The sequence below is a fragment of the Coregonus clupeaformis genome, chromosome 10 (assembly GCF_020615455.1).
Source record: "Coregonus clupeaformis isolate EN_2021a chromosome 10, ASM2061545v1, whole genome shotgun sequence".
NCBI classification, from domain to species: Eukaryota; Metazoa; Chordata; class Actinopteri; order Salmoniformes; family Salmonidae; genus Coregonus; species Coregonus clupeaformis.
Window position 1 is genome coordinate 25,200,855 of NC_059201.1, and position 23,644 is coordinate 25,224,498.

A 23,644-nucleotide genomic window follows, 5' to 3' on the forward strand; every position below is an offset into this window, starting at 1 on the left:
TTTTAAGCGGCTTATTCCATTCCTATGGACCCCTAAGGTAGCATGTAGCATGTTACCTCCATTGCGCCGTATTTTCCATTGTTCCTAAATTTAGGCTACCACGAGTTTGCGGCTATTCAATGAGCGGTCACATCAAACATATACTTCGTCAACTATAAGATGAACGGTAACTTGCAATAGAATGTATATACCACAATCCCCAGTCCCCGGGACTGACCTAAACCCACCTAATGTGCTTTTAGGATTTTCGGCCCATCCTAATGATCGCCTCCTTAGAGGGCTTCCATAGATCCGCAATGTCCTAATTTGTATACATTTACCCTGGCCTTATTACTTCATTATATTATTCAATAGTTATCGACACTCCCCCCTGTTTGCGTTGCTTTCAGCGCAAACACATTTGAAATTTAGAACGGACTCCTATCCCACAGCAAAACAGCAAAATGCACACGAGTTTTTTAAACGGTACATCTCTCCAGCGAAACACCCACATAAGCCTACGAATTGACCCAGCGCACAAAATTGTGAGAAATCTCACCTTATGAGCCGGCGTCTTGAGCGGGAGTCACTTTTCTGCTCATGAATGGAACACTGGAGAGACGCAGACCGTCCCAAACGTTCCTCGTCGCCATTTTGTTGTGTCTGAAAACATGTTGCTAATCATGCTGTGGAGGACAAGGAGATCCGCTGACACTGTACTTTGATTATAAAGGTTTATTCATAACAAAGGATTTCAGCGTCGATTTACAGATACCTGCAAGCATCTGGAGAACAGTGGACCCAAAAGAATATGTTGTTCTGACCTCCTTTGTCTTCACCAAGTATTTATAATCTTTACCAAGATAGGGGTGGTTTCCCCTACAGACCAATCCCATCACTCCACACAACAGACTTCCTCTGTTTTAGGGTACTCCTATAGAACTGCTCTCCAGATGTCTCCCTAGGCCAAATCAACATTCTCTAAGCTACCATTTGCAAACACTAACAACGTCATAAATTCCTTAGATACCACATTACCATTTGCAAAGCTAACAAAGTCATTAATTCCTTAGATACCACATGGGCATTAAAAACGCTAAAATAATTCAGCCTCAAACAAACAAGTCTCTATTGTGCTTTTTATTAACACCATGGCAGAGTTAACACGTTAATCATTCACTTGAGGTGATCCACAATGTTGAACACGATGTTGGCTTTGCTGTTCTGGTAGCCACTGTTCATGGCAGCCACCACAGCTTCCAGTATCTCCTCTGCAGCAGTAATGATCACTGGGATCTCCTCTCCAGTTCTCACAGGGTCCGGTATGAGCTCAGGAGAGAACTCAGACTCAAAGGGCAGAATCATACCTGGCACTACTGCATCTGTGAGAAGAACATTCAGTTCAATTCACTTCAGTTTAGATCAGGGCGATCTGTAATGCAGTCACTGGTATAAAACAACACCCAATACAGAATGCAATGCATACAAAACACATTATCCATCAGCACCCTAAATGTTATTTGAAGAAAACAGTGTTGAAGAATAACCCCTCTTCCAGTACATAGGGGAACATTTACCTGAATTCTCTCTTCTAAGTAAGTCATTGAGATTTAATATATTCCATTGCACAATGATCAGAAATGCGACTGCCAGCAGCACAAGGATGACCTCATTTACTGAAAAATACACAGCAGGGAAAATAAATGATGAGAACATCTGAAGAGAAGTGTGGCAGTCGCAAAAAAATAAAATAAAAAGTGTGGCACCTGCAACTCATTCACGGATCCCCTTTCAGCCAACACTGAACATTCCAATTAGAGGACTATATCAACAAAAACAAAACAATAAACTCCTCGAATTGTTTTGAGTTGTAACATTATAAGAACACTGAATGTAACAAAGTAACACCACTGACCTCTCCGTAATGACATCGGGCAGTCATCTGTTGCTCTCCTTTGTTATCCTGCACAGAACGTACGAATGAAGCAAAATGTTATAATGATCCATACAGAAAACGTTTATTTATATAGTGATTTAACCACCGTCCCACAAATAAGCACATTAACAAATCCGATGGTTCCGCTATGATTTCTAAACCAAGCCAAATCGTTTCTTATTAAAACAATATAGACATGCAATCTGGAGTAAAGGAAAACGTGAGTATATGTTCTGTAACGTTAAGCAATGACAAAAAACACGCATGCTTTCTACTCACAGAACACAAAAGCAATTCACATCAAAAGCCAAAGTGCCAACTCAACACTGAAACTGGACAGTCTTATCTCCATCTCTTCATTCAAAAACTAAATCATGGACACTCTTACTGGCAGTTGTGGCTGCTTTGCGTGATGTATTGTTGTCTCTACCTTCTTGTGCTGCTACCATGTTGTTTTCATGTTGGGTTGCTACCTTGCTGTGTTGTCGTGTGTTGCTGCCAGGCTATGTTGTTGTCTTAGGTCTCTCTTTATGTAGTGTTGTCTCTCTTGTCGTGATGTGTGTTTGGTCCCTATATTTATATTACTTTTTTTTTTATCCCAGCCCCCTTCCCCGCAGGAGGCCTTTTGCTAGGCCGTCATTGTAAATAAGAATTTGTTCTTAACTAACTTGCCTAGTTAAATAAAACAAAATAAATAAACATCAACAAGTCTGTCGCCTGTTACCTTGAAGGGCCATAGTTGCCTACATATTTGCCTGTATTTAAATCGTAAAGTCTACCGTAGGATAATAATGAATTCCAATGGAGTTCACTATCACAACATCACTTTAACGTTGAATTCTATAAGTATTTAGATCTTTTTAAGTCGTCGAATGGGTGGGATTACTTGGTAAGAAGTCGAGAAGTAGTAACTGTGTGAACCTGCACAAGCCTCGCGCAGTTCTAATGCGCTTGAATGCATCAACAGTCTGGGGTCCTTCGAAATACTACGTATGCTTTTTGAAACCGGAAGTCTATCCATACAAATTATATGCATTTTTCTTCTTTCATCTGATTATACAACGTAGCAAGATGTTGTCAATATTCAACTCCATTCCAACACACATGGTAAGAGTTTGAATGATTTGTGAACTCGCCGACTGTTACAAATAGCTACCAATTTAAAAACATTAGCTAGCTGCTACAAATATCAAGCTAGACCGATTCAATAATCATATTGAACATGGTTAAGACTAACGTTATGATAATTAGCTAGCTATTCATCACAACCATAAATCCGTTTCATATTAATTGTTTGGATGCTAGTCCCCTGTAACTCAGTTGGTAGAGCATGGCGCTTGCAACGCCAGGGTTGTGGGTTCGTTTCCCACGGGGGGCCAGTATGAAAATGTATGCACTCACTAACTGTAAGTCGCTCTGGATAAGAGCGTCTGCTAAATTACTAAAATGTAAATGATAGCCAGTTAGATGCCCATATGGCACCTCTATGAACCTGTCCTAGTAGTTGTAACCAAATGTATATATGCATCCCCAATCACAAAGCTTAGCTATAATAATATTCACAACCCTCTTTAAGGCACCACTTCGGATGAACCTTCCTGATTTGTTATGATTATTGACACTTCAGATATTAGTTTTCCAGTTGTGATCAATCATCTACCAGTCCTTCCTCAAAAATAAAACTTTGCAAATGGCTTGGTGATGTTATAGGATTATAAAGGACAGAAACTGGCGGAGCAGATCTTTCAAGGAATCATACTTGTCTCAGCGGTGAGTGGCCTGTCAAACATACATAATATAAATTGACTTTTCAGTATGTGTTGAGTTTTTACACTAGGCTAACCCCTTGCATTACCCTCCAGGTGATTGGATTCGCGTATGGCCTCATCATTGAACAGTTTGGGTGGACTGTGTACATAGTGTTAGGAGGTTTCGCTTTGTCTTGTTTGGTGAGTTAAGTTTCATTCCATCCTCCCTGTATATGTGTATTTTACTTTGTTTCAGTTGTGCCAAGCAGAAAATGTTGCACTTGTGCAAAGAGTGCACCCACAAACCCACGTTGACTCCAATCTGCATTTACGGGACCCAAACTTTTAACTCTCTTCTGATTTACATTTTACATCTCCTCACCATCTCTCCCTCATCCTATGTCTCCTCTCCCTCACCACCACCTTCTCGGTCTCAGCTGACCCTGCCCCCCTGGCCCATGTACAGACAGAACCCCCTCTCCTGGCAGCCAGCCCTACCAGAGACTACGGGAGAAACCCAGCAAAAGCCTCAGGAGAGTCTGAAGAAGAAGAAGCACAAGTAGATCATGAATGTTTGTACCAGTTTACCCAAGACACGTTTTGTAACTGAAAGTAACCATAATTGTGTGTCTGTACAATAAATCCCTGTTGAAGGAAGTTTAAAGGGAGCCTTTGTTAACAGTGAATTGTGAATCAGTGGTGGAATGTCTCATGTCAAATAAGCTAATTTCTGCTACTACATTGTTAATGTTGTAAATGGCTATTGTAGCTGGAAATGGCTGATTTTTAATGGAATATCTACATAGGCGAACAGAGGCCCATTATCAGCAACCATCAGTCCTGTGTTCCAATGGCACTTTGTGTTTGCTAATCCAAGTTTATCATTTTAAAAGGCTAATTGATCATTAGAAAACCCTTTTGCAATTATGTTAGCACAGCTGAAAACTGTTGTGCTGATTAAAGAAGCAATAAAACTGGCCTTCTTGAGACTAGTTGAGTATCTGGAGCATCAGCAATTGTGGGTTCGATTACAGGCTCAAAATGGCCAGAAACAAATAACTTTCTTCTGAAACTCGTCAGTCTATTCTTGCTCTGAGAAATGAAGGCTATTCCATGCGAGAAATTGCCAAGAAACTGAAGATCTCGTACAACGCTGTGTATTACTCCCTTCACAGAACAGCGCAAACTGTCTCTAACCAGAATAGAAAGAGGAGTGGGAGGCCCCGGTGCACAACTGAACAAGAGGACAAATACATTAGTGTCTAGTTTGAGAAACAGACGCCTCACAGGTCCTCAACTGGCAGCTTAATTAAATAGTACGCGCAAAACACCAGTCTCAACATCAACAGTGAAGAGGCAACTCCGGGATGCTGACCTAGGCAGAGTTGCAAAGAAAAAGCCATATCTCAGACTGGCCAATAAAAAGAAAAGATTAAGATGGGCAAAAGAAGAGACACTGGACTTTTTCTTTGCAACTCTGCCTAGAAGGTCAGCGTCTCGGAGTCGCCTCTTCACTGTTGACATTGAAACTGATGTTTGCTGATAATGGGCCTCTGTACGCCTATGTAGATATTCCATAAAAAATCTGCCATTTCCAGCTACAATAGCCATTTACAACATTAACAATGTCTACACTGTATTTCTGATCAATTTGATGTTATTTTAATGGACAAAAAATTTGATTTTATTTTCGAAAAAACAAGGACATTTCTAAGTGACCCCAAACTTTTGAACGTAAGTGTATCTACACTACAGTACTTCTACATCCTGCAACTTATATTATACAATCAGCAAATTAAGGATTTCCTATGTAGTATTTATAGGTACACCTCTTGTTGCATTATAAATATTAACTAATTTTATTAGTATTTTACTACAATAATCCACCTATCTGACAGGTAGACACAGTAACAGAAGACTCACATTCATTGCATATTGTAACCTGTATGGAAAATTAGATGATGTGTTTTCTAAATTTGCATTTAAAGTGAGGTATAAAAATAGTCTACATGTACATAGAAATGGAGATATGATTGTCTATACAAAAAGTATTACATTGCTTGTGTGTACATGCATTGTTCATTAGCTGATCCTAACCCTTGAAAGAAACGTCCTCAAAGAATTTTAGCTGCCGCACCATCAAAGCATATGACTGGTACTTGTCCTCTCCCATCTGCTTCCGAAGACACAGCTGTGCGGAGAAAGACAAAAGAAAACAGATTACAGCCATGTCTAGCTAAAAGGACTCTGTATCATGGATGCCATTTTCAATCCTAACCTCTCGTTTGTCCTCATCGTCATCCTCCATTATGTCCAGGACTCTGTTCAACAGCTTCACCCCAAGTCCCTTCACCACATCTGTTTTCAGGTGCTCAATGGCTCTGCGGATCTTTGCCGGTCCAGATGTGGTGCCTTGTAAGAGGTGGATTGAATACAAAAAAAACATACGTTTCACAGATGTTCCATTTAAATCCATTTATTTCTTATGAAATAATAAATGGATTCCTCACTGATAAGCCAGTCACCAGATCATGTCGACAGAGCAATTTTGCATTGAAACATTCAAGTATGTAGACACCAGATAGAATCTGCTAGGGCAGGGTTTCCCAAACTCGGTCCTGGGCCTCCCCCTGGGTGTACGTTTTTCCCTAGCGCTACACATCTGATTTAAATAACCAACTCATCATCAAGCTTTGACTATTTGAATCAGCTGTGTTGTGCTAGGGCAAAAACCTAAATGTGCACCCAGGGGGGGCCCCAGGACCAAGTTTGGGAAACCCTGTGCTAGGGAAGCTCAGAGAGACTGTTTTGGCTAAGACTGACCGGTGGATAATTCACTGAAGTGGAACTCCTGCTCCTCTCTAGCTTTCCCATGCAGCACCAGGGTGTCCCTGTACTTCCTGTTCAGCTTAAACTCAGTCAGCGGAGTAGATCTCACACCATCCAGCTCACTAACAGTATCTTTGCCATCCATTCGCAATGTCTGGGTCATCATCTGAACCAGGTCCTGCATATCACTGGATTCACTCTTTCTGCAATGTAAAAAGAGAAGAAAATAACAATGTGGGGGGTAATGTGCTTCTATGGGTGTGGGGTGGTACTGCTCCCAAAGAGCCAGAATAAATTGGTTTTACCCCTCTTTGCAGTCCCCCTCTGAGTGATCGGTTGAGCTGGTGGAGGAGCTGCATTCGTCCTCGTCTGACAGGCGCCCCAAAAACCTGTCCTGCTACAGGAAAACACACCACTGTTATAGACTGAAGCCATATTTTGAACTTTTAGCTTACTGGAAGAGTAAGACAATGGGGATGAACCTATATTTACCTTGTTGGTTTCCTTGCCCATGTCAGACACAGAGCAAGTGACAGTGGAGTTCTGGAACTCTGGCTGCTTATTATGTAAAGAGGCAACATCATAAGACGCCCTTCTTACTGCATTGACAACTGTGGGAAAGAAGAATACTACAGTGAGCAATACTAAGCAGAACTACCGCTTTATTGTTCAAATAGGCAGACAATAGTAGACAAAATGTCCCTTGCTAATTCCTTCTGGTCCTATGGTCATATGAAATATTGACAACAGAGGTCGGAGGAGTAGCCTGGCGTACAACAGGGGTGTCAGGTAGCCTGGCGGTTAGGAGCATTGGGTCAGTAAACGAAAGGTTGCTGGATCGAATCCCCAAGCCGACAAGGTCGTTCTGCCCTCGAGCAAGGCAATTAACCCTAATTGCTCCAGGATTGACGTCAATAATGGCTGATCCCCTGGCTGTGACCATACTCTCCGAGGGTGTCTCAGGGGGAGTGGGATATGCAAAAAACACATTTCACACCTCACACTTGTGAAACAGGACTATATAAGTGCTCCCTAATTATTATTTACCTGGTTGGCTGGGGTTCTGCTGGGACTGCCTCAGTCTTCTCCTCTCCCTGGCTGACAGAAGGCGCTCCTGCTAGCAGTAGAGATGTTATTAACTTCACCTGCCTATGTAACTACTGTGTAAATACATAGTATTAGGGGCACTTATGAGTGGGACCAACACAATACACTTCTTTGCAATATACATTCCAGAACTCAAGGCGGTTTTTTCTAGCAGTAACACCAATCTACCTTGTTAATTGTTTAATCTATTGAGCTCACCTGTGGCAGTGGAGTGTTGCTGTCCTTGAAGGAGCTAACGGTTGTGGAGGAAGTTGTTATGGTGGCCCTCTTCTCTGTGTTTGTCCTGCTTCTCTTCTTCACCTCCACTACCAGTGCATTAACAGGAGGAGGAGGTAGAGGTCTAGGACCAGCTACTTTATTACACTGTAGAAGAACAAGCAAGGGATGAGGAGCCTTTGGTTCTAAAGTAGAGTTTGACAGCCCAAAGCCATGATAAAGTTCCTGACACTGTCCTCACCTTGTCCTGATCACTCTGTATCCGCACCCTGTCCCTTTGTCTATGTTGGTGAGAGACAGAGGTTTCAGAGGAGGGGGTACACAGAGGGGGCGTGTCCTGCTCTGGGACTGGGGGGAGGGGCTCCACGTGACAGGGTGCCTACATACACCGATAAAACATAAACCAGTGTCAATTACCTCTAAAATTATGTGATATGTCAATAATCTCTGGAGTCTGGTAGAGTAGACTATACATGATCAAACGCAGGCAAAACCATGTTCTTACCACAGGAGGAAGGGGCTCTAATAGCTTTTCTGTGGATTCCAAGCTCTCCTTTAAAGACAATAACGCAGAGGCTTACTTCTACAACTCTCATTCACCAAATGTATACCGTATGTGCAGCACATGATAGTATCATTCCCCATCCACAAGCCAGGCACTTACTCTGACAACGGCAGTATGTTTGTGTGCAGGAACCTCCTTGAGAAGATTCCTTGTGTCATCCTTGTTCTCTATATTTACTACAAAGGTCTGTCCAGTGGATTCCACTTTTAGTTGTCCTGCAGACCTTAACTCAGGCAAGCTGGTAGAAACACCCAGACATATACTACGTTCAGTAGCTGGGCTCTCAATGACCACATCCTTGAGTAGCTCCATTGTGTCATCTTTATCGTCCGTGTTCACAGTTTTCTCTACAGAGGTTCTGACTCTGTCTCTGGGCTTTGGGGCACCCTGCATTACAGGTCCATTGGCGGTCTTCCTCTCCTCTTCCCTGGTACTGACACCTGATAGCAGCCTGCGAGGAGGCAGAGGGGGGGAGGGATCCTGTTTCCCTCCCTTCCGCTCCTCCATGGGCCTCTCACACAGAGCGTCATTATCTGCCCTTGCGTTGGACACGGTCTGGGGAGGATCCCCTCTCTGGGCGTTTGTCTCCTCTTCCTGTGTCTGGAGATCAATGTCAATGTTACTGATGGTTGCCAAGGACGCACCAGTGGTGTTGAGAATGTCTGGTGTAGGGGATTTGGGTGTTAGATGTGTCTGGGGTGGGGTGTCCTCTGTGATTCCATTACGTCCTTTGTGGTCCTGTGTGTTGATCTCTTCCTTCTATGAATGATAACAAAAAATAGAATAAACACACCGCAATTTAAAAAATCAAGACACTTGTGGGACTTGATGAGCATTATTTTTACTTTATGGCTGCTCTCTATAAAAAAAGATATAGATCTTATCCACTGTATTTTAGTACTGTTCTGTTAGCTGTTAACTCACCCTTTTCCCTCTGGTGTTTGGGTCTGGCTGGGGACATTGAGTGGGGCGCTCAGGCCTTGGTTGAGACAAAACCACAGATGCTGCACTATTGGGTCTGCTACTGCCACCAACCACTTTCTTTCTGGACTTGGCAGTTTTCCTGGAGTGAATCAAACAAACAAGACATCCAAGATGAGATCAATCCAACACACTTCATTGACTAACTATTGGTTCAACATACATAGACGAGAGAGAGAGAGGGTATTAGCCAGGTGCTACAACAGATGATGCCACCTACTCTTTGGTGGCCTCTAAAAACATGGCGATTTGTTGTTTGATGTAGGGCTGACGTAGGATGAGTTTGACATCAGGTCTGTCCTCTGGTCTCTTACACAGCATGCTCTTTATCAGAGCTCCCAGCTGAGGGTCGTACTTACAAGGCATCTGAGGTAACTGGAAATACATAGATCCATGAATCTAGTAGCAGACAAATAATCTGTCATCATGACTAATCATTTGGCCAAGATGTAAGGGACTGACCTTTCCTTCTACAATGCGGTAAACGAGTGAGTTCATGTCCTTGGCATTGAAGGCATGTTTCAGGGTGGACATCTCGTACACACAGCAGCCCAGCGCCCACACGTCAGACTGGGAATAAAAGGAGGTTTGAGTTAGCCGAGTGCAAACAAATAGGCCTAGTGCACACAACAGCATCTACCTCAGATTCCTTCTGGCTCAACATAACTGGTGCTTCAACAATGATGATCTCAAGCATGGATCTACTGTATGCACACAGTACCTTGTGGTTGTAGGGTTTGTTGGAGAACAGCTCCGGGCTCATGTAGTACGGTGTTCCTATTAAGGTGCTGGCCATGTCATTCTGATTCTCCAGAACCCTGGCGATGCCAAGGTCTCCTACTTTAATTATGTTAGTCTTGGTCAGGAAGATATTCTGGGTCTTTAGGTCCCGGTGCAAGATACGCTTCTCATGTAGATACTACAATTCAACAGAGAACATGATGTTGTCACTGTAACTCTCCTGTAATTAAGCCTCGGCCTCTGCCAAAGGTAATGGCAGGAGGCAGAGTAGATGTTGCAGCATTTGAATCAATCGGTATACAATATCTCAGCTATGATTTGATTAAATGCACTTTAATGTACCTGGAGGGCCATAGCTATCTGGACGAACCACTCCACCACCTGCCTTTCAGGCAGGAGTTCCCCCTTCTGTTGCTTGAGTCTATGGTAGAGGTCGCCTCCCTCGCAGAAGCCCATGACAATGTAGAGCTGGCAGTCTTCTCCTTCCCACGACTCCCTGTAAGTCACGATGTTTGGGTGTCGTAGTTGCGAGAGAAGCTGAGCCTCTTGTTCCGCGGCTCGCCGCTCACGTTTCGAGGACGTGGTCAAGTTCAACTTCTTTATGACATACTAAGAAAAATAGAAGAAATGGGTTCGACACATGCGCCACATGTTGCACTCTGCGAACGTTCTGTCTAGATGCATTAGTGGCGAACATTCTGTCTTGACAGTTTTGTCACACATGCGTCTAGATAGAATGTTCACAACAAATGCAGCAGTTCTTTATTTCTAAATGGCTAACCTTATTTGTAGTTCCCTTAGAATAGGCACTTTCAAAGTTGGTTGTTTAGCTAGCTAACGTTACTTGCTAACTTGTAATATCTAAGATTCAGGAAAGGGAAGAAATGTATCAGAGTCGCCCAAACAACGCTATTATAACGTTATTGAAACCATGTTTTGAAGTGGATTGTTGTATTCTTACCTGTTTACGGTCTGTTTTGTGTTTCACCAGATTCACCTCTCCATAACTCCCCTTTCCAACAACTCTGATAAACATGTAATTATTCATGACTTCAAATCGTCCAATCTTTGTAAATGTTACCCCAAATTCAAAGGGTATAATCTAGCTACTTAATTGAAGAAAACCTGTGAATATCTCCCATTTTCTGCACATAATCGATCCAGATTTCTAACTTCCTTAGCGCAGGCTAATGTAACAACAAGCCGATTTTCAAAACAGGAAATCATCAGTAGCTTTTTCGTCACTAGGCAACTGGCACATCAACGTAGACGTTTGTTGGACGGGTGTACCGACCCGCAATATCCCCCCCACCCCCCTTATCCGACTAGGGCGAAAAAGAGAAACAACAATTTTCTGAATTCACATGCAAACAGCTGTTTCAGTCACATATGTTTTTACTGTTGTGGTATGGAAGTGTTCCCCGGATATTGCATAACGTTTTTTTGTGTGTGTGCCTTTCACACATCCTTTTAAAGCTCAATGGTGTCTGCCTTTCACACATCACGGATTTCTATTGCAATTGCATCGATATTCAGAAAATGCTTAATTACAAATAGTATTGTTTATAGTCATGCTCCCAACCTGTATTCAATAGCCTACATCGAGTCCCTATAATGTCATTGTTGGATGCATGCATGCAGTCTCATGAATGAATGGGGATTTGTATTTGAAAGAGGGATGGAAAAGAATGAGTCATCTATGAGGTAACGCCACTATCATATCATCCACTAGAGGGCAGTTGATACTAACAAAGTTGGTGGTGCAGTTTGTTTGATTGTCATCTTGCTTTAGTCATTGATAACTTATGTTGTCTATTCTTCTCACTCTGACATTGTGTATAGCCTATGGTGGCAATTCAGATTGGCCTACTGAATAAAATTCCAGTGGGAATGGATGTAGCCTACTTCTACGACATGTCATTATTGCAACACAGTAACACATGCCCCATCTAATGAAATATTAATTTGTTGGATGTCTTTAGTAGGCTTTATATAGCCTGTCTCTATCTATAACCTATTAACACTTTGACCAAACGATTTAGCTAATCATCTGGGACAATTTACCCGTCCAGGTAGCCTGGTGGATTGCTCCGTTCACCATTCTATTTAACTTAACATAATAACAAAAAATTGAATGGTGAAAGTAAAGATGAGTCCTTGGACGGAGAAGACACCTTTCATGGCAGAATGCCCAAAAAATAAAATCAACCAATTATGAAGCAGCATGCTTACCTGTGTGCTACAAACAGGTTGTTGATTGGTTGTTTGACAAGAATAGTCGGCCCCTTGTGTATTAGCCACTCCCTCCGCTCTATGCCCTGACGTCAGGAGAGTGCTGTGGGGTGTCGAATCCAGTTTTTCGGCGAGCGCGGTGAGTCCAAATTGGAGAAGCAGTGAAGAAAGAATCGACCTTTGAGATCGTGCAATTCACAGGTAAGAGTCTCTGTCGTGTTGACAGAGTGTGGACAAAATGAAAATGATTGACATAATCGAGATGTATTCGCAATATGGAAACATGCCTTAAACGCGAGAACAGTTTACTTTTCTGGTCTGTTTCAAATGTTAAACCATAGCCTAAATAGTTTATTATGTTTATAAATATAGTTTCCTAATAGTTGAAATTAATAATGTATGGAAAGTAATAGTTTAACGCAGCTGGTTGACATCCCAGACTGGAGCTAGGGTATAACTCGCCGGAGAGACAGACAGTGCCCCATCATATGGAGCGTTCATTCATAATATGCATGCTAATGTCTAACATTAATATTAATAATGCCCAAATACTGAAGAGTTGTGGGCACATTTGTTTATGGTACTCGAAGTGTATTTCTCAGTGGAGATCAGAGGGACTGATGGAGTGTGTGCAAACCAATATAATGAAGATAAACTGAAAGCAGTGTTTAATTTTCCATCAAAATTATTATTCACATTTGAGAGAGTAGGCCCCCATAATTGTATTATACTTATTGTACATTTTTTTCTCCCGTGTTTAGTGCCTACTGAAATGCTTGAGGTATTTTCTCTCTCTCTCTCTCTCTCTCTCTCTCTCTCTCTCTCTCTCTCTCTCTCTCTCTCTCTCTCTCTCTCTCTCTCTCTCTCTCTCACACATAATATTTTTTATAGAGTCTATGATATGGACACACACACACACACACACACACACACACACACACACACACACACACACCAGACACGACACGCACACATACACACCACACCATCGCTTTCTTTCCACATGCCAGCTCGGAAGGAGAAGGTGGCTTATCAACTAATAAGCTCATTTTGAAAGGGATTTGCTTAGTGTCCTGGACACCGGTGCCCCAGATGAGCTTGTGGTTCAGATCAGGATGTTATCATGACAAGGAGAATGTGATATCTGTGTGTGGACAGTGAGATGTTACTGTAACACAGATACACTAATGTGGCAGCTCTCAATGTGGATTTATCAGTAAGGATAGCCCACATGTTCTTGACTTCTTGTCATAGGGGGTAAAGCTATGTCAATAAACCAAACATATAAAGGTGTGTTAACTACAGTGGATAAAAGGTACTGGGGATACACCATGTATTTGCACAATGCTTGTCTGGAATTACCATGTTAGCCTTGAGCGATTTTGAAAACTAAAAAATAATAATGACTTTTATAATTGACCATGTTTGTAACCTGATTTGTTTTCTTTTCGTTACTGACTGTCGTACTTAGTTACCATTGTTCCTCTGTGCACCTCTGTCCCTGTTATCTGTTGGGGGCCAATGTCATGCAACCTCCTCGGATCCCCCCCCCCCCGCTAGGATAGTCCTGTCCAACTAGCTGTGTGTAATCAGGAAATGATCCCTATCGCTAAGTGAATGATGACATTGTACAATAAAGATAGATAAGCTGGAGGATCTTTATAGACAGATTGTACTCAGTATGAGCTTCAGAGAAATGGCCAGGATGTTTTTCGTTTGCATTGCATGTTACTGAGGGCTTATTAAGCAAGAGGGCTTGCCAATGGGTCTCCTCACTTCCTTTGTGTGTGTGTGTACGTGTGACTGTGTGTGTGTGTGGATGTGCGTGTGGCTGTGCGTGCGTGTGGCTGTCACTGTGTTTGTGTCTGTGTGTGTATGTGTGGTTCGAGCACATCTAAAAGGGGACTCCTTATCTCTTTTGCTGCAAGCCTGTGAGGTCACAGGTTTCAGAAAGTCCCAATTTGTCAAACTGCCTTCTCATACGTCAGCACTTCTCTGTATGTGTGTGTTTCTTCTGTCCACTGCGCAGCAATGGGAAACCAGTGAGTACAGTGTTTCTCTCAATAAGCTTAACAACGGTGAATGCTGCATGTCAAATAGCTCTTAGGAATGTGGTTATGGTTATATATTTCTATCCAAAAAGCCTGCACAATCCTGTTGCCTCCCGCATATATCGCTGGGCGTCTTGACGTTTCCTGATGAACGCAAACAATCTAATCAAACAAAAAAGCTTGTTCCTCTCTGAACCTTTTCGGGAGCTCTACCTGCATGTACTCCTCTTCAACTTCCCTTTATAACTTCTCCTATCTGCTCCTGTCTGCTCTAATGCAAGTCTCAGGCCCTACTGTTTTTATATGAAAGAATCCTTGCTTGTTTTAAGACACTTATCCCTTGCTCGTTTGGAACTTTTGTCTATTGTCTTTTGTCCCTTTGGAGAGCTCAACTTCAGCTTTTTAAGCCTGAGCTTGAATGGGTTAAGATGTACATTGTATTGTGGGTCTTGGTTAAATCTACAATTGTCTGTGTTCATTGGCCTGTCCTGTTCAACTGAGTTGCAGAAGTATCTCAAGCGTTTTGGAGCAATGCATATGCTGATACTGTATACTGTACCATAGCTGCAGGAAGTAGGGGTGCTGTAGGTGCTGCAGCACCCCCTGATTAATTGAAATAATGTTTTCAAAATTATATAATTACTCCTGTCTGAACACTGACTGAATTTGGGCAGCACACACACCAAATATCAAACAGCTTGTTGCCATGAGGCCATAGAAATATAATCCATAGAACCCAGCTAGCACATAACGTTCTGAGAACCATATGTTTCTTAGAGCTGGGTGAGAGCGTGGTTGTCCTATAGTTATTTTGCATACAACCTTCCCATATAGTTTTCTATAGGTTTCCTCATGGTTCTATTTAAGGTAATGTTCTCAAACTGTTCAGAGAACGTTAGGAAACAACGTTCTTCTATGGGAATTTCAGTACTGCATAACGTTTCCTCATGGTTCTATTTAAAGTCATGTTCTCAGAACGTTCAGAGAACGTTGAGAAACAACGTTCTTCTGTGGGAATTCCAGTACTTCATCATAACGTTTTCTGCAGGTTTCCCCATGGTTCAATTTATAGTCCTGTTCTCAGAACATTAAGAAAACGTTCTATAAAAGACATAAGAAAATATTAGTAACGTTCTTGAATGTTATTTAAAAACATATACATTCCGTTCTCAGCATCAACAAAACTCTCCCTATCCTCTATCTTGTTAAGTGTGTTCAGGTGTGTTGGCCGCACCCACTAATTGGCCACACCTGATTTTAATGAGTGCTAGTTTCCTTTGAAATAGGGTCTGTTTGAATAGACTAAAATTAACAGCTTTGTATGAGTACAAAAAACAAAAACATAGCATGCTAGCTCCATCCTGGTGGCGCAGTGGACTAATTCCATGGATAAAGAGCAGAAGATCATATGTTTGAATCTCACTGACGCCATGCCACAATAAAAAAAGAAATGTGTTTTGCATGATTAATGCCTAAGCAAATTAATTTCCATGTGTTCTATCTGTATTCAAAACAGTTAACCCAAACTAGCTAGCAGTGTTATTAAAAGTCTTATTTAAACATGTTCTCATAATGTTATTTAATTACCTGCAACTAACCTATAATTTCTGTTATCAGAATGTTAATAAAATCTCGCAGGAAAACTTTCAAGGAACCATAGAACATTTTTCTCAGAACCTCACTGCAAACTAAAAATTAACATTCCCAAAACAAGCAAAATGTTCACTTCTGTTCTCTGAACGTTTAAAAAAACGTTCAGTCTTCAGGAAACTTATGGCTTCGTTCCCAGAACCAATGGGAAACCAAAAACATACGTTCCCACAACTTCCAAGGAACCAAATATGCTAGCTGGGAAGGGTTTTGGAACCTCACCCTCATAATTTGACTGATAAACTCATGGGTATGCTCCAAATGGCTGTCAGTCCTGACTTGAATGGGCACTTTAGTTCTATAGATTCTATTTCTATGGATTCTATTTCTCTTCGCACTGTCAGTGAATAGCTAAAGGCCTTTTGCAAATTTCTAAATACAATCGCAGGAAATACGTTTGTAAAGCAAATGGCGTACTGCTAAAAAGATAACACTAATTTGTCAGTAGAAGCTACCATTTATTTTGTCAACAACTCGGACGAACAGCTATGTTTTCAAAGTAGCTCAGGCCTATCTTGAGACCATCACCGGTACGGTGAGAAGCCTAGGCTACCTGTATTCATGCTATCGTCATCATTGGGTGAGTCAGTGCCACTGGAAAGTTGATTTAGTAGCCTACTGTTGCCTATAATATTTATATATTTCCTCCTAATATTGTACAATCTGTGCGTCTCCCTTCTTTTTATTGGCCCTGGGTCAGGTCAAGACCAAGGCCCGGTTTGCCAAAAGCACCTTAAGGTTAAGTTAATCTTAGAACCATTGGATCCTATGGTTCTAACAATGAACTTAGCCTAAGATGCTTTTGGAAAACCGGGCCCAGGACGTTTTTATTTATCTGTTTGACTGTGTCAGAGTAGCCACTCATTTTAGTCATTTGTGTAGTATTAAACAATATTCTGATAATGTCTCCTAAATGACGTAGAATTGCCTGAAATGTGTTTATAAAAGGCCACATTTTTCTGGACCCTGCTAAGATTTCTCCCCCAACTCAATACATCTTCCTGAGGCTATGCTGTATACTGTATTGTATAAAACCCATCTATTTTGCCAGTACAGTGGAATAAACATATAATAAATTACATCGACACACTTAGACTTTGACAGTGTTTAAGGAAGAGGTACAGTATAAGAAGACAATACACCCTTTTATAGAAAAATTATATAATCCATGCCATTGCCAACTTTAGCAGCTTTGATCTTTCTGAACAACATTGCCCTTGGCCAGGATCTCTTTGCAGTGCACGTGTCAACTAAGGGCCCATAACACCGACACTCAGAGAGCATATAGGCTAGGGCTGCATCAATACTTTCCTCTCTGTTTACTTTCCTTCATCTGCTCTGATCTATAATAACTGGACAGGTTTTAAGCGAATACCCTTGTACATGTCCACCATGTTGCTCTCAGCTATCCCGTCTTCTCAGCTCAGTGCAGACTAGGGAGAGGAGAAGAGGAGAGCAGAGGAAGCCACTAGACTATTGAGATGCTGCACATGCTACCAGACCAGAAATGCCCAAAATACTTCCTGTGTTACTAATGAGAGTAACTGACATGGCTCTCTCTTTCTCTGTCACACATTTGACTAGACTTCCTCTTACTGCTTCCCTAAGCAGATTGCTTTCAATACTGGTCTATGATGTCTACTTCTAATTTCAGTTCCTTTTATTTGTATAACTTTCAGTAACCACGTTTTTTCCATCCACAGTTTTTATGCGAGTAAAGTAATACCATATAAAACAAAATCACGACAGCTATGATGGAAACAGGTAGTTTTGGTATAATTTTATAAATGCCGACAGATCATTTGTTCATTTGACATGGTGGGATCTTTTTGTATTGGTAAAATTAATTATGCAAGAAATGGTAGTGGAAACACCTTCATGCGCAAATATTGATATAATAATCAATCAATCAATCAAATGTATTTATAAAGCCCTTTTTACATCAGCAGATGTCACAAAGTGCTATACAGAAACCCAGCCTAAAACCAGCAAGCAATGCAGACGCAGGCCCCGTGTAGCTCAGTTGGTAGAGCATGGCACTTGCAAAGCCAGGGTTGTGGGTTCGATTCCCACGGGGGAAAGTATGAAAAACAAAAAAACATGTATGCACTCACTAACTGTAAGTCGCTCTGGATAAGAGCGTCTGCTAAATGACTAAAATGTAAAATGTAGAAGCATCATATCGAATAACCATCATATCAAAGTAAACTTGCAGTCACACAATGATATGGTGTGTGGTCCTCCCACTACGACTCGGGAAACCATGCAGTTTATTAGGCTATAGATTAAATAATTAATGATGAATTTACCAGGGTGATGAAAGTGCATGGTGATCTTGATGCTCCTTTCCAATAAATATCGAGGGTCTTATTCTGATGTTTGACAAATACAAATATTCTTGCTCTTATCCATAATAATCTCATCATGTAGACTAGCCTACCCACACAGCCTACCCCACACTGTATCTGCGAGCTGTTGGCTAGAGCACATGTGCCAAGACCAGAGTAGGCACATTTAATATTTAACGCAACAGTTTTTGTGACAAAACTATCGGTAGAGTTAAAAATGCGATGGAAACACTTAACTTTTGATTTTGATTCAGTTCATGAAAACGTAAGCGAAAAAGTACATTTTGTGTGCATAACGTCATCACGCACTGATCCACTAGTGGGAAAATGCGCATATTTTCTTTCTGCCAATTGGATGGAAACCTAGCTTGTGGCAGGCAAAATTGCAGTAAAGCAAATATAACATAATATCTGCCGATTAATAACCCTTTAAACCTTATTCAAACCACTTAAATTTACTTCTGTTATAAAACGTCTCAAGTTAAGGGGAATATTGATGTCCTTTAGGCAAGGATGTGATACCTTCCTTACTCTCACATCGTCACTTGAAGAATGACACACAGCTCCTCTGTAATCACTGGTCATGGTCTCACAAGTAACCAATAGAATTAGAGGATTACGTTACCAACATGGAGTTGGAATTTACAGTGAGGGAAAAAAGTATTTGATCCCCTGCTGATTTTGTACGTTTGCCCACTGACAAAGACATGATCAGTCTATAATTTTAATGGTAGGTTTATTTGAACAGTGAGAGACAGAATAACAACAAACAAATCCAGAAAAACGCATGTCAAAAATTGTATCAATTGATTTGCATTTTAATGAGGGAAATAAGTATTTGACCACTCTGCAAAACATGACTTAGTACTTGGTGGCAAAACCCTTGTTGGCAATCACAGAGGTCAGACGTTTCTTGTAGTTGGCCACCAGGTTTGCACACATCTCAGGAGGGATTTTGTTCCACTCCTCTTTGCAGATCTTCTCCAAGTCATTAAGGTTTCGAGGCTGACGTTTGGCAACTCGAACCTTCAGCTCCCTCCACAGATTTTCTATGGGATGAAGGTCTGGAGACTGGCTAGGCCACTTCTTCTTCTTGAGCCAGTCCTTTGTTGCCTTGGCCGTGTGTTTTGGGTTATTGTCATGCTGGAATAACCATCCACGACCCATTTTCAATGCCCTGGCTGAGGGAAGGAGGTTCTCACCCAAGATTTGACGGTACATGGCCCCGTCCATCGTCCCTTTGATGCGGTGAAGTTGTCCTGTCCCCTTAGCAGAAAAACACCCCCAAAGCATAATGTTTCCACCTCCATGTTTGACGGTGGGGATGGTGTTCTTGGGGTCATAGGCTGCATTCCTCCTCCTCCAAACACGGCGAGTTGAGTTGATGCCAAAGAGCTCGATTTTAGTCTCATCTGACCACAACACTTTCACCCAGTTCTCCTCTGAATCATTCAGATGTTCATTGGCAAACTTCAGACGGGCCTGTATATGTGCTTTCTTGAGCAGGGGGACCTGGGGGACTGAAGGATTTCAGTCCTTCACGGCGTAGTGTGTTACCAATTGTTTTCTTGGTGACTATGGTCCCAGCTGCCTTGAGATCATTGACAAGATCCTCCTGTGTAGTTCTGGGCTGATTCCTCACCGTTCTCATGATCATTGCAACTCCACAAGGTGAGATCTTGCATGGAGCCCCAGGCCGAGGGAGAGTTATTTTGTGTTTCTTCCATTTGCGAATAATCGCACCAACTGTTGTCACCTTCTCACCAAGCTGCTTGGCGATGGTCTTGTAGCCCATTCCAGCCTTGTGTAGGTCTACAATCTTGTCCCTGACATCCTTGGAGAGCTCTTTGGTCTTGGCCATGGTGGAGAGTTTGGAATCTGATTGATTGATTGCTTCTGTGGACAGGTGTCTTTTATACAGGTAACAAGCTGAGATTAGGAGCACTCCCTTTAAGAGTGTGCTCCTAATCTCAGCTCGTTACCTGTATAAAAGACACCTGGGAGCCAGAAATCTTTCTGATTGAGAGGGGGTCAAATACTACATGCATTTTTCTGGATTTTGTTGTTGTTATTCTGTCTCTCACTGTTCAAATAAACCTACCATTAAAATGATAGACTGATCATTTCTTTGTCAGTGGGCAAACGTACAAAACAGCAGGGGATCAAATACTTTTTTCCCTCACTGTAGGTGACCAGCCATTTCTTAGTGAGACTTTCCTGGCTGTCAGATTGGCCAGAGTTGTGACTAAAGGCTTGGCGCTTATTTGGGCCTATTCCTGTTACACCTCATCACCATCCCTATACCCCTAGGTGTATGTTGATGTGCGCACCTCTATGTGTGTGGGTTCACCACGCATCGACACCACACACCGACACCAATGTGACAGAAGAAAACAGTCTCAGCTGATATTAGCTATTAGCCATGGTGCTATTTGGTTTTGCAGATATCAAAACGCCCCTCTGGGGTTTCCATGGAGACATGCAAGGAGCCAAAGGATGGAAAGGCAGCAAATGGACTTCCGAGGGTGTGTGTGTGTGTGCGCTTATCACTAGCATCATATTGGTGGTGGTCATGGCAAGAAAGAGGAAGACAATACTTTTTTTAAGGGTGTCATGAGGTGGCACTGAAAACACAATGCAAAAGTCACCGTCTGTACCCCATCACATCAACGTGTGTTTAGCACATGCAGTGAGATAACAGCTGTGTTATCTTGCAAGAGCAATCAAATACAGTTCTAAAAACTCCCTCTGCAAAGAGTTAACCACCTGCTTCTTGATGTAACCATATCAGGCTACTGAAATGGCAGAGATACAAACCTAAACAGTGTATTATATCATCCTACATGGCATGCTCAGACTGAGACAGTGCCAACAGAACAGGCTGTAAGCAGGCTGTGGGGTTGCTGGCAGAGGGGTTTATCTGAGAATAGTGGAGTGAGGTCTGATATAAACTGAGCTATTTTAGTCATATAGGCTTGGGCCGGTGGGTTTTGGGATGTGATAACAGTAGCCCAAGTAACATTAGATTAAGTTAACTGAACACAAAATCTGGATTGGATTTAACTTAACATTTTAAGGCAGCAGGGAAACAAACTGTTTTAAGGTGGACTTAACACATTTTCTTTTACAGTGTTTTAGCTAAGTGCTTAATGCACTCTTGGCAATAAATCTGTGGCTAATTTCTTCCATTCGCACAGACCTGGTGGCGTAGCAGGAAATTCAAGTCACTGGCAACTACAAGGTTGTGAGCTCAAATCCCAAATGAGGTTGAGTCCCAAGTGTGCTCACACTGAAGAATTGTACAAAAAATTACTTTGGACTAAAAGTATCACGTTCACTCAACAAGTCATTATATTAAAATGTGTCAGGTTCACTTACTTTACTAAGTTGAAGTAACTTTAGATTAAGTTAACTAAACATGAAATTCAGATTGGACTTGACCTACCATTTTAAGGTAGCAACAAACTTTTTAAAGTTGACTCAACAAATATTGTTTTTACAGTGCACTTGCAGCTTGGAGAAATATTCTGTCTGTGAGGTCTAATTATAAGTAACACAGAAATTGTATAATGTTTGACCTGGTTGTGGTTGTTTTATTGGTTGAATCATAACTACATCTACTGTCCACAGTGTTTCGGTTTAAAAGTGCATTGCTATGGACCTGTAAAACTAGTCTGTTACTTCTCTTTGGGGTTCAGACTGGTAATGAATAGCAACACGAGATGTTGAAGGGAAGCTTAAATTGTGTTGATTCAGGATTATATGAGGGAAAGGAAGAACAGGACTGACAACACTTGTCACCTGAAGCAGTTTGTAGAAGTTTGTCTGTTCTGTGTGAAATTGTAATGGTTTTAAGTGTCTGACTCACTTTATCAAACTTAGTTTCCAGGTAAGTCTAACACAATTGTGTCAAACAAAAGATGTCCAAAAGATGTCCAGTCCAGTGACTTTGTCAGTCATCCCTTATCTCTTTGTCTTTAAAACCTTTTCAGTGTGACCCTGTAAAACAACACATTTTACTGCACCTATCCAGTGTATGTGACAATAAAACATTTTAAATGTTTATTATCTATCTTATCCTCAAACACAAAGAACCCTTATTGTTTCAATTACAACTCATACCTAGACAAATATTTGTGTATGCAACTATCCAGAAAGAGTGTGTCTTGTCTTAACAGTTTTTTCCTGTGGTTTAAACAATGAGTGATTACGTTTATCTTCTCTTCTCCAGTATTGTAGCCGACCGCCAGAAAAGAAAGATGCCTTTGGGTGACGATGGACATTCCTGGAAGAAGAAAACATCAGATGTGAAGGAAAACTATGACTTCAAGGAGATCCTGGGGACGTAAGTGCTGAAATCATAAATCATTTTGTTGTTGAGGATATGGTTCAAGAGTGTCTGAGCCTTTTACTATCTCTCTGCTCGTAATAAGAACACCCTGAAGAGTTCAGCAGTGTTTTTCAGATGGAGGCTACAGAACTATAACTACAGAGGGACATTTGCAAGTGTTTCCTGTACCTGTACTTATTGAATTTGCATGTTTGACATGGACTGACTTGACTTCCTCTTTAGGTAAATGGTCTTGTTTAATGCAGGCCACAGTGGACAGTGTGTGGGTAGAAAGTGGCTGTTAGAGTCTAAGTCGGAGAGATTGGGGGATATCCTCTTCGCTTAAAGCCCTTTGGCTCTGAATGCAGTGAACTCAGATCATGAATCTAGCTTGTTGACATGCCCATGGTTGGTCATTATTAATGCTGAGGTCTACTAGCCTATTGGGAAAATTGCCCATGGTTTTAGATTACATTGTTTATGTGTGAGTGTGTGCACAGGCATCCGTGCATTCGTGTGCGTGCATACATGCGTGCGTCCGTGCGTGGGTGGGTGTGTACGTGTGTGCGTGCACATGTGTGGGAATGTGTGTGTGTATTTTTGTCTGTCTAGGCTCTCATGTCTCTTTTGTACGAGTCTTCTGGTCCAGTTGATTGTCACGCCCTGGCTCTGGGGACTTTTATATGTTGAGCCAGGGTGTTAGTTTCTATGTGTTAGTTTCTGGGTGTTAGGTTCTATGTTTGGTTTTCTATGTTCTTGTTCTAGTTTGTGTTTCTATGTTGGCCGGGGTGGTTCCCAATTAGAGACAGCTGTGGCTCGTTGTCTCTGATTGGGAACCATACTTAGGCAGCCTGTTGTGCACTTGTCTTTTGTGGGATCTTGTTCCGGAGAGGTTTGTGTTTGTTAACCTTTGGGCTTCACGTATCGTTTG

At 41.7% G+C, this 23,644-nt stretch overlaps 3 protein-coding genes across 8 annotated transcripts in view; 2 read left to right on the top strand and 1 right to left on the bottom strand.

Moving 5' to 3' along the window:
• Nucleotides 1-1,268: 1,268 nt before the first annotated feature.
• On the bottom strand, nt 1,269-11,544 carry LOC121574937 (serine/threonine-protein kinase Nek4). 5 transcript variants are annotated; one of them, XM_045222918.1, is made up of 18 exons: nt 11,064-11,544; nt 10,445-10,711; nt 10,083-10,280; nt 9,824-9,931; nt 9,582-9,736; nt 9,305-9,443; nt 8,480-9,139; nt 8,321-8,368; nt 8,057-8,194; nt 7,798-7,962; nt 7,540-7,609; nt 6,985-7,103; nt 6,798-6,886; nt 6,487-6,695; nt 5,942-6,075; nt 5,801-5,854; nt 1,895-1,942; nt 1,269-1,361 (listed from the first exon to the last, which is right to left on the bottom strand). In XM_045222918.1, the coding sequence occupies exons 1-18, from the start codon at nt 11,148-11,150 to the stop codon at nt 1,353-1,355; spliced, it is 2,697 nt and encodes an 898-aa protein (XP_045078853.1). In that variant the 5' UTR covers nt 11,151-11,544; the 3' UTR covers nt 1,269-1,352. The 5 variants fall into 5 exon arrangements, with proteins under 5 accessions (XP_045078853.1, XP_045078852.1, XP_045078851.1 ...); XM_045222917.1 differs by having other exon boundaries at nt 6,798-6,889; nt 7,540-7,606; nt 11,064-11,543; XM_045222916.1 differs by having other exon boundaries at nt 6,798-6,889; nt 11,064-11,543.
• Nucleotides 2,895-4,320, top strand: LOC121574938 (signal peptidase complex subunit 1). The gene is made up of 4 exons (XM_041887636.2): nt 2,895-3,022; nt 3,626-3,685; nt 3,778-3,864; nt 4,101-4,320. Exons 1-4 carry the CDS (start codon nt 2,987-2,989, stop codon nt 4,224-4,226), a joined length of 309 nt encoding a protein of 102 aa, XP_041743570.1. The 5' UTR covers nt 2,895-2,986; the 3' UTR covers nt 4,227-4,320.
• Nucleotides 11,545-12,441: 897 nt separating the features above from the next.
• The window catches only part of LOC121574939 (calcium/calmodulin-dependent protein kinase type 1-like), a 61,621-nt gene continuing 50,418 nt past the window's right edge, over nt 12,442-23,644 (top strand). Inside the window, exons 1-3 of one of the 2 annotated variants that reach the window (XM_041887637.2) lie at nt 12,444-12,535; nt 14,364-14,376; nt 22,615-22,728. In XM_041887637.2, the coding sequence (XP_041743571.1) occupies nt 14,366-14,376; nt 22,615-22,728 (125 nt within the window). In that variant the 5' untranslated portion in view covers nt 12,444-12,535; nt 14,364-14,365. Of the gene's footprint in view, nt 12,536-14,363; nt 14,377-22,614; nt 22,729-23,644 lie in introns of both variants that reach the window. The other variant, XM_041887638.2, reaches the window with a different exon arrangement.

Bases quoted from the DNA above. Each gene is read 5' to 3' on its own strand.
- LOC121574938 (XM_041887636.2), top strand. From the start codon at position 2,987: ATGTTGTCAATATTCAACTCCATTCCAACACACATG. The intron at 3,023-3,625 runs GTAAGAGTTTGA...GTGATGTTATAG, and splicing joins ACTCCATTCCAACACACATG to GATTATAAAGGACAGAAACT. The intron at 3,686-3,777 runs GTGAGTGGCCTG...ATTACCCTCCAG, and splicing joins GAATCATACTTGTCTCAGCG to GTGATTGGATTCGCGTATGG.
- LOC121574937 (XM_045222916.1), bottom strand. From the start codon at position 11,150: ATGAATAATTACATGTTTATCAGAGTTGTTGGAAAGGGGAGTTATGGA. The intron at 8,369-8,479 runs GTAAGTGCCTGG...TTGTCTTTAAAG, and splicing joins AACATACTGCCGTTGTCAGA to GAGAGCTTGGAATCCACAGA. The intron at 7,610-7,797 runs GTGAGCTCAATA...CTCTACTGCTAG, and splicing joins GCAACACTCCACTGCCACAG to CAGGAGCGCCTTCTGTCAGC.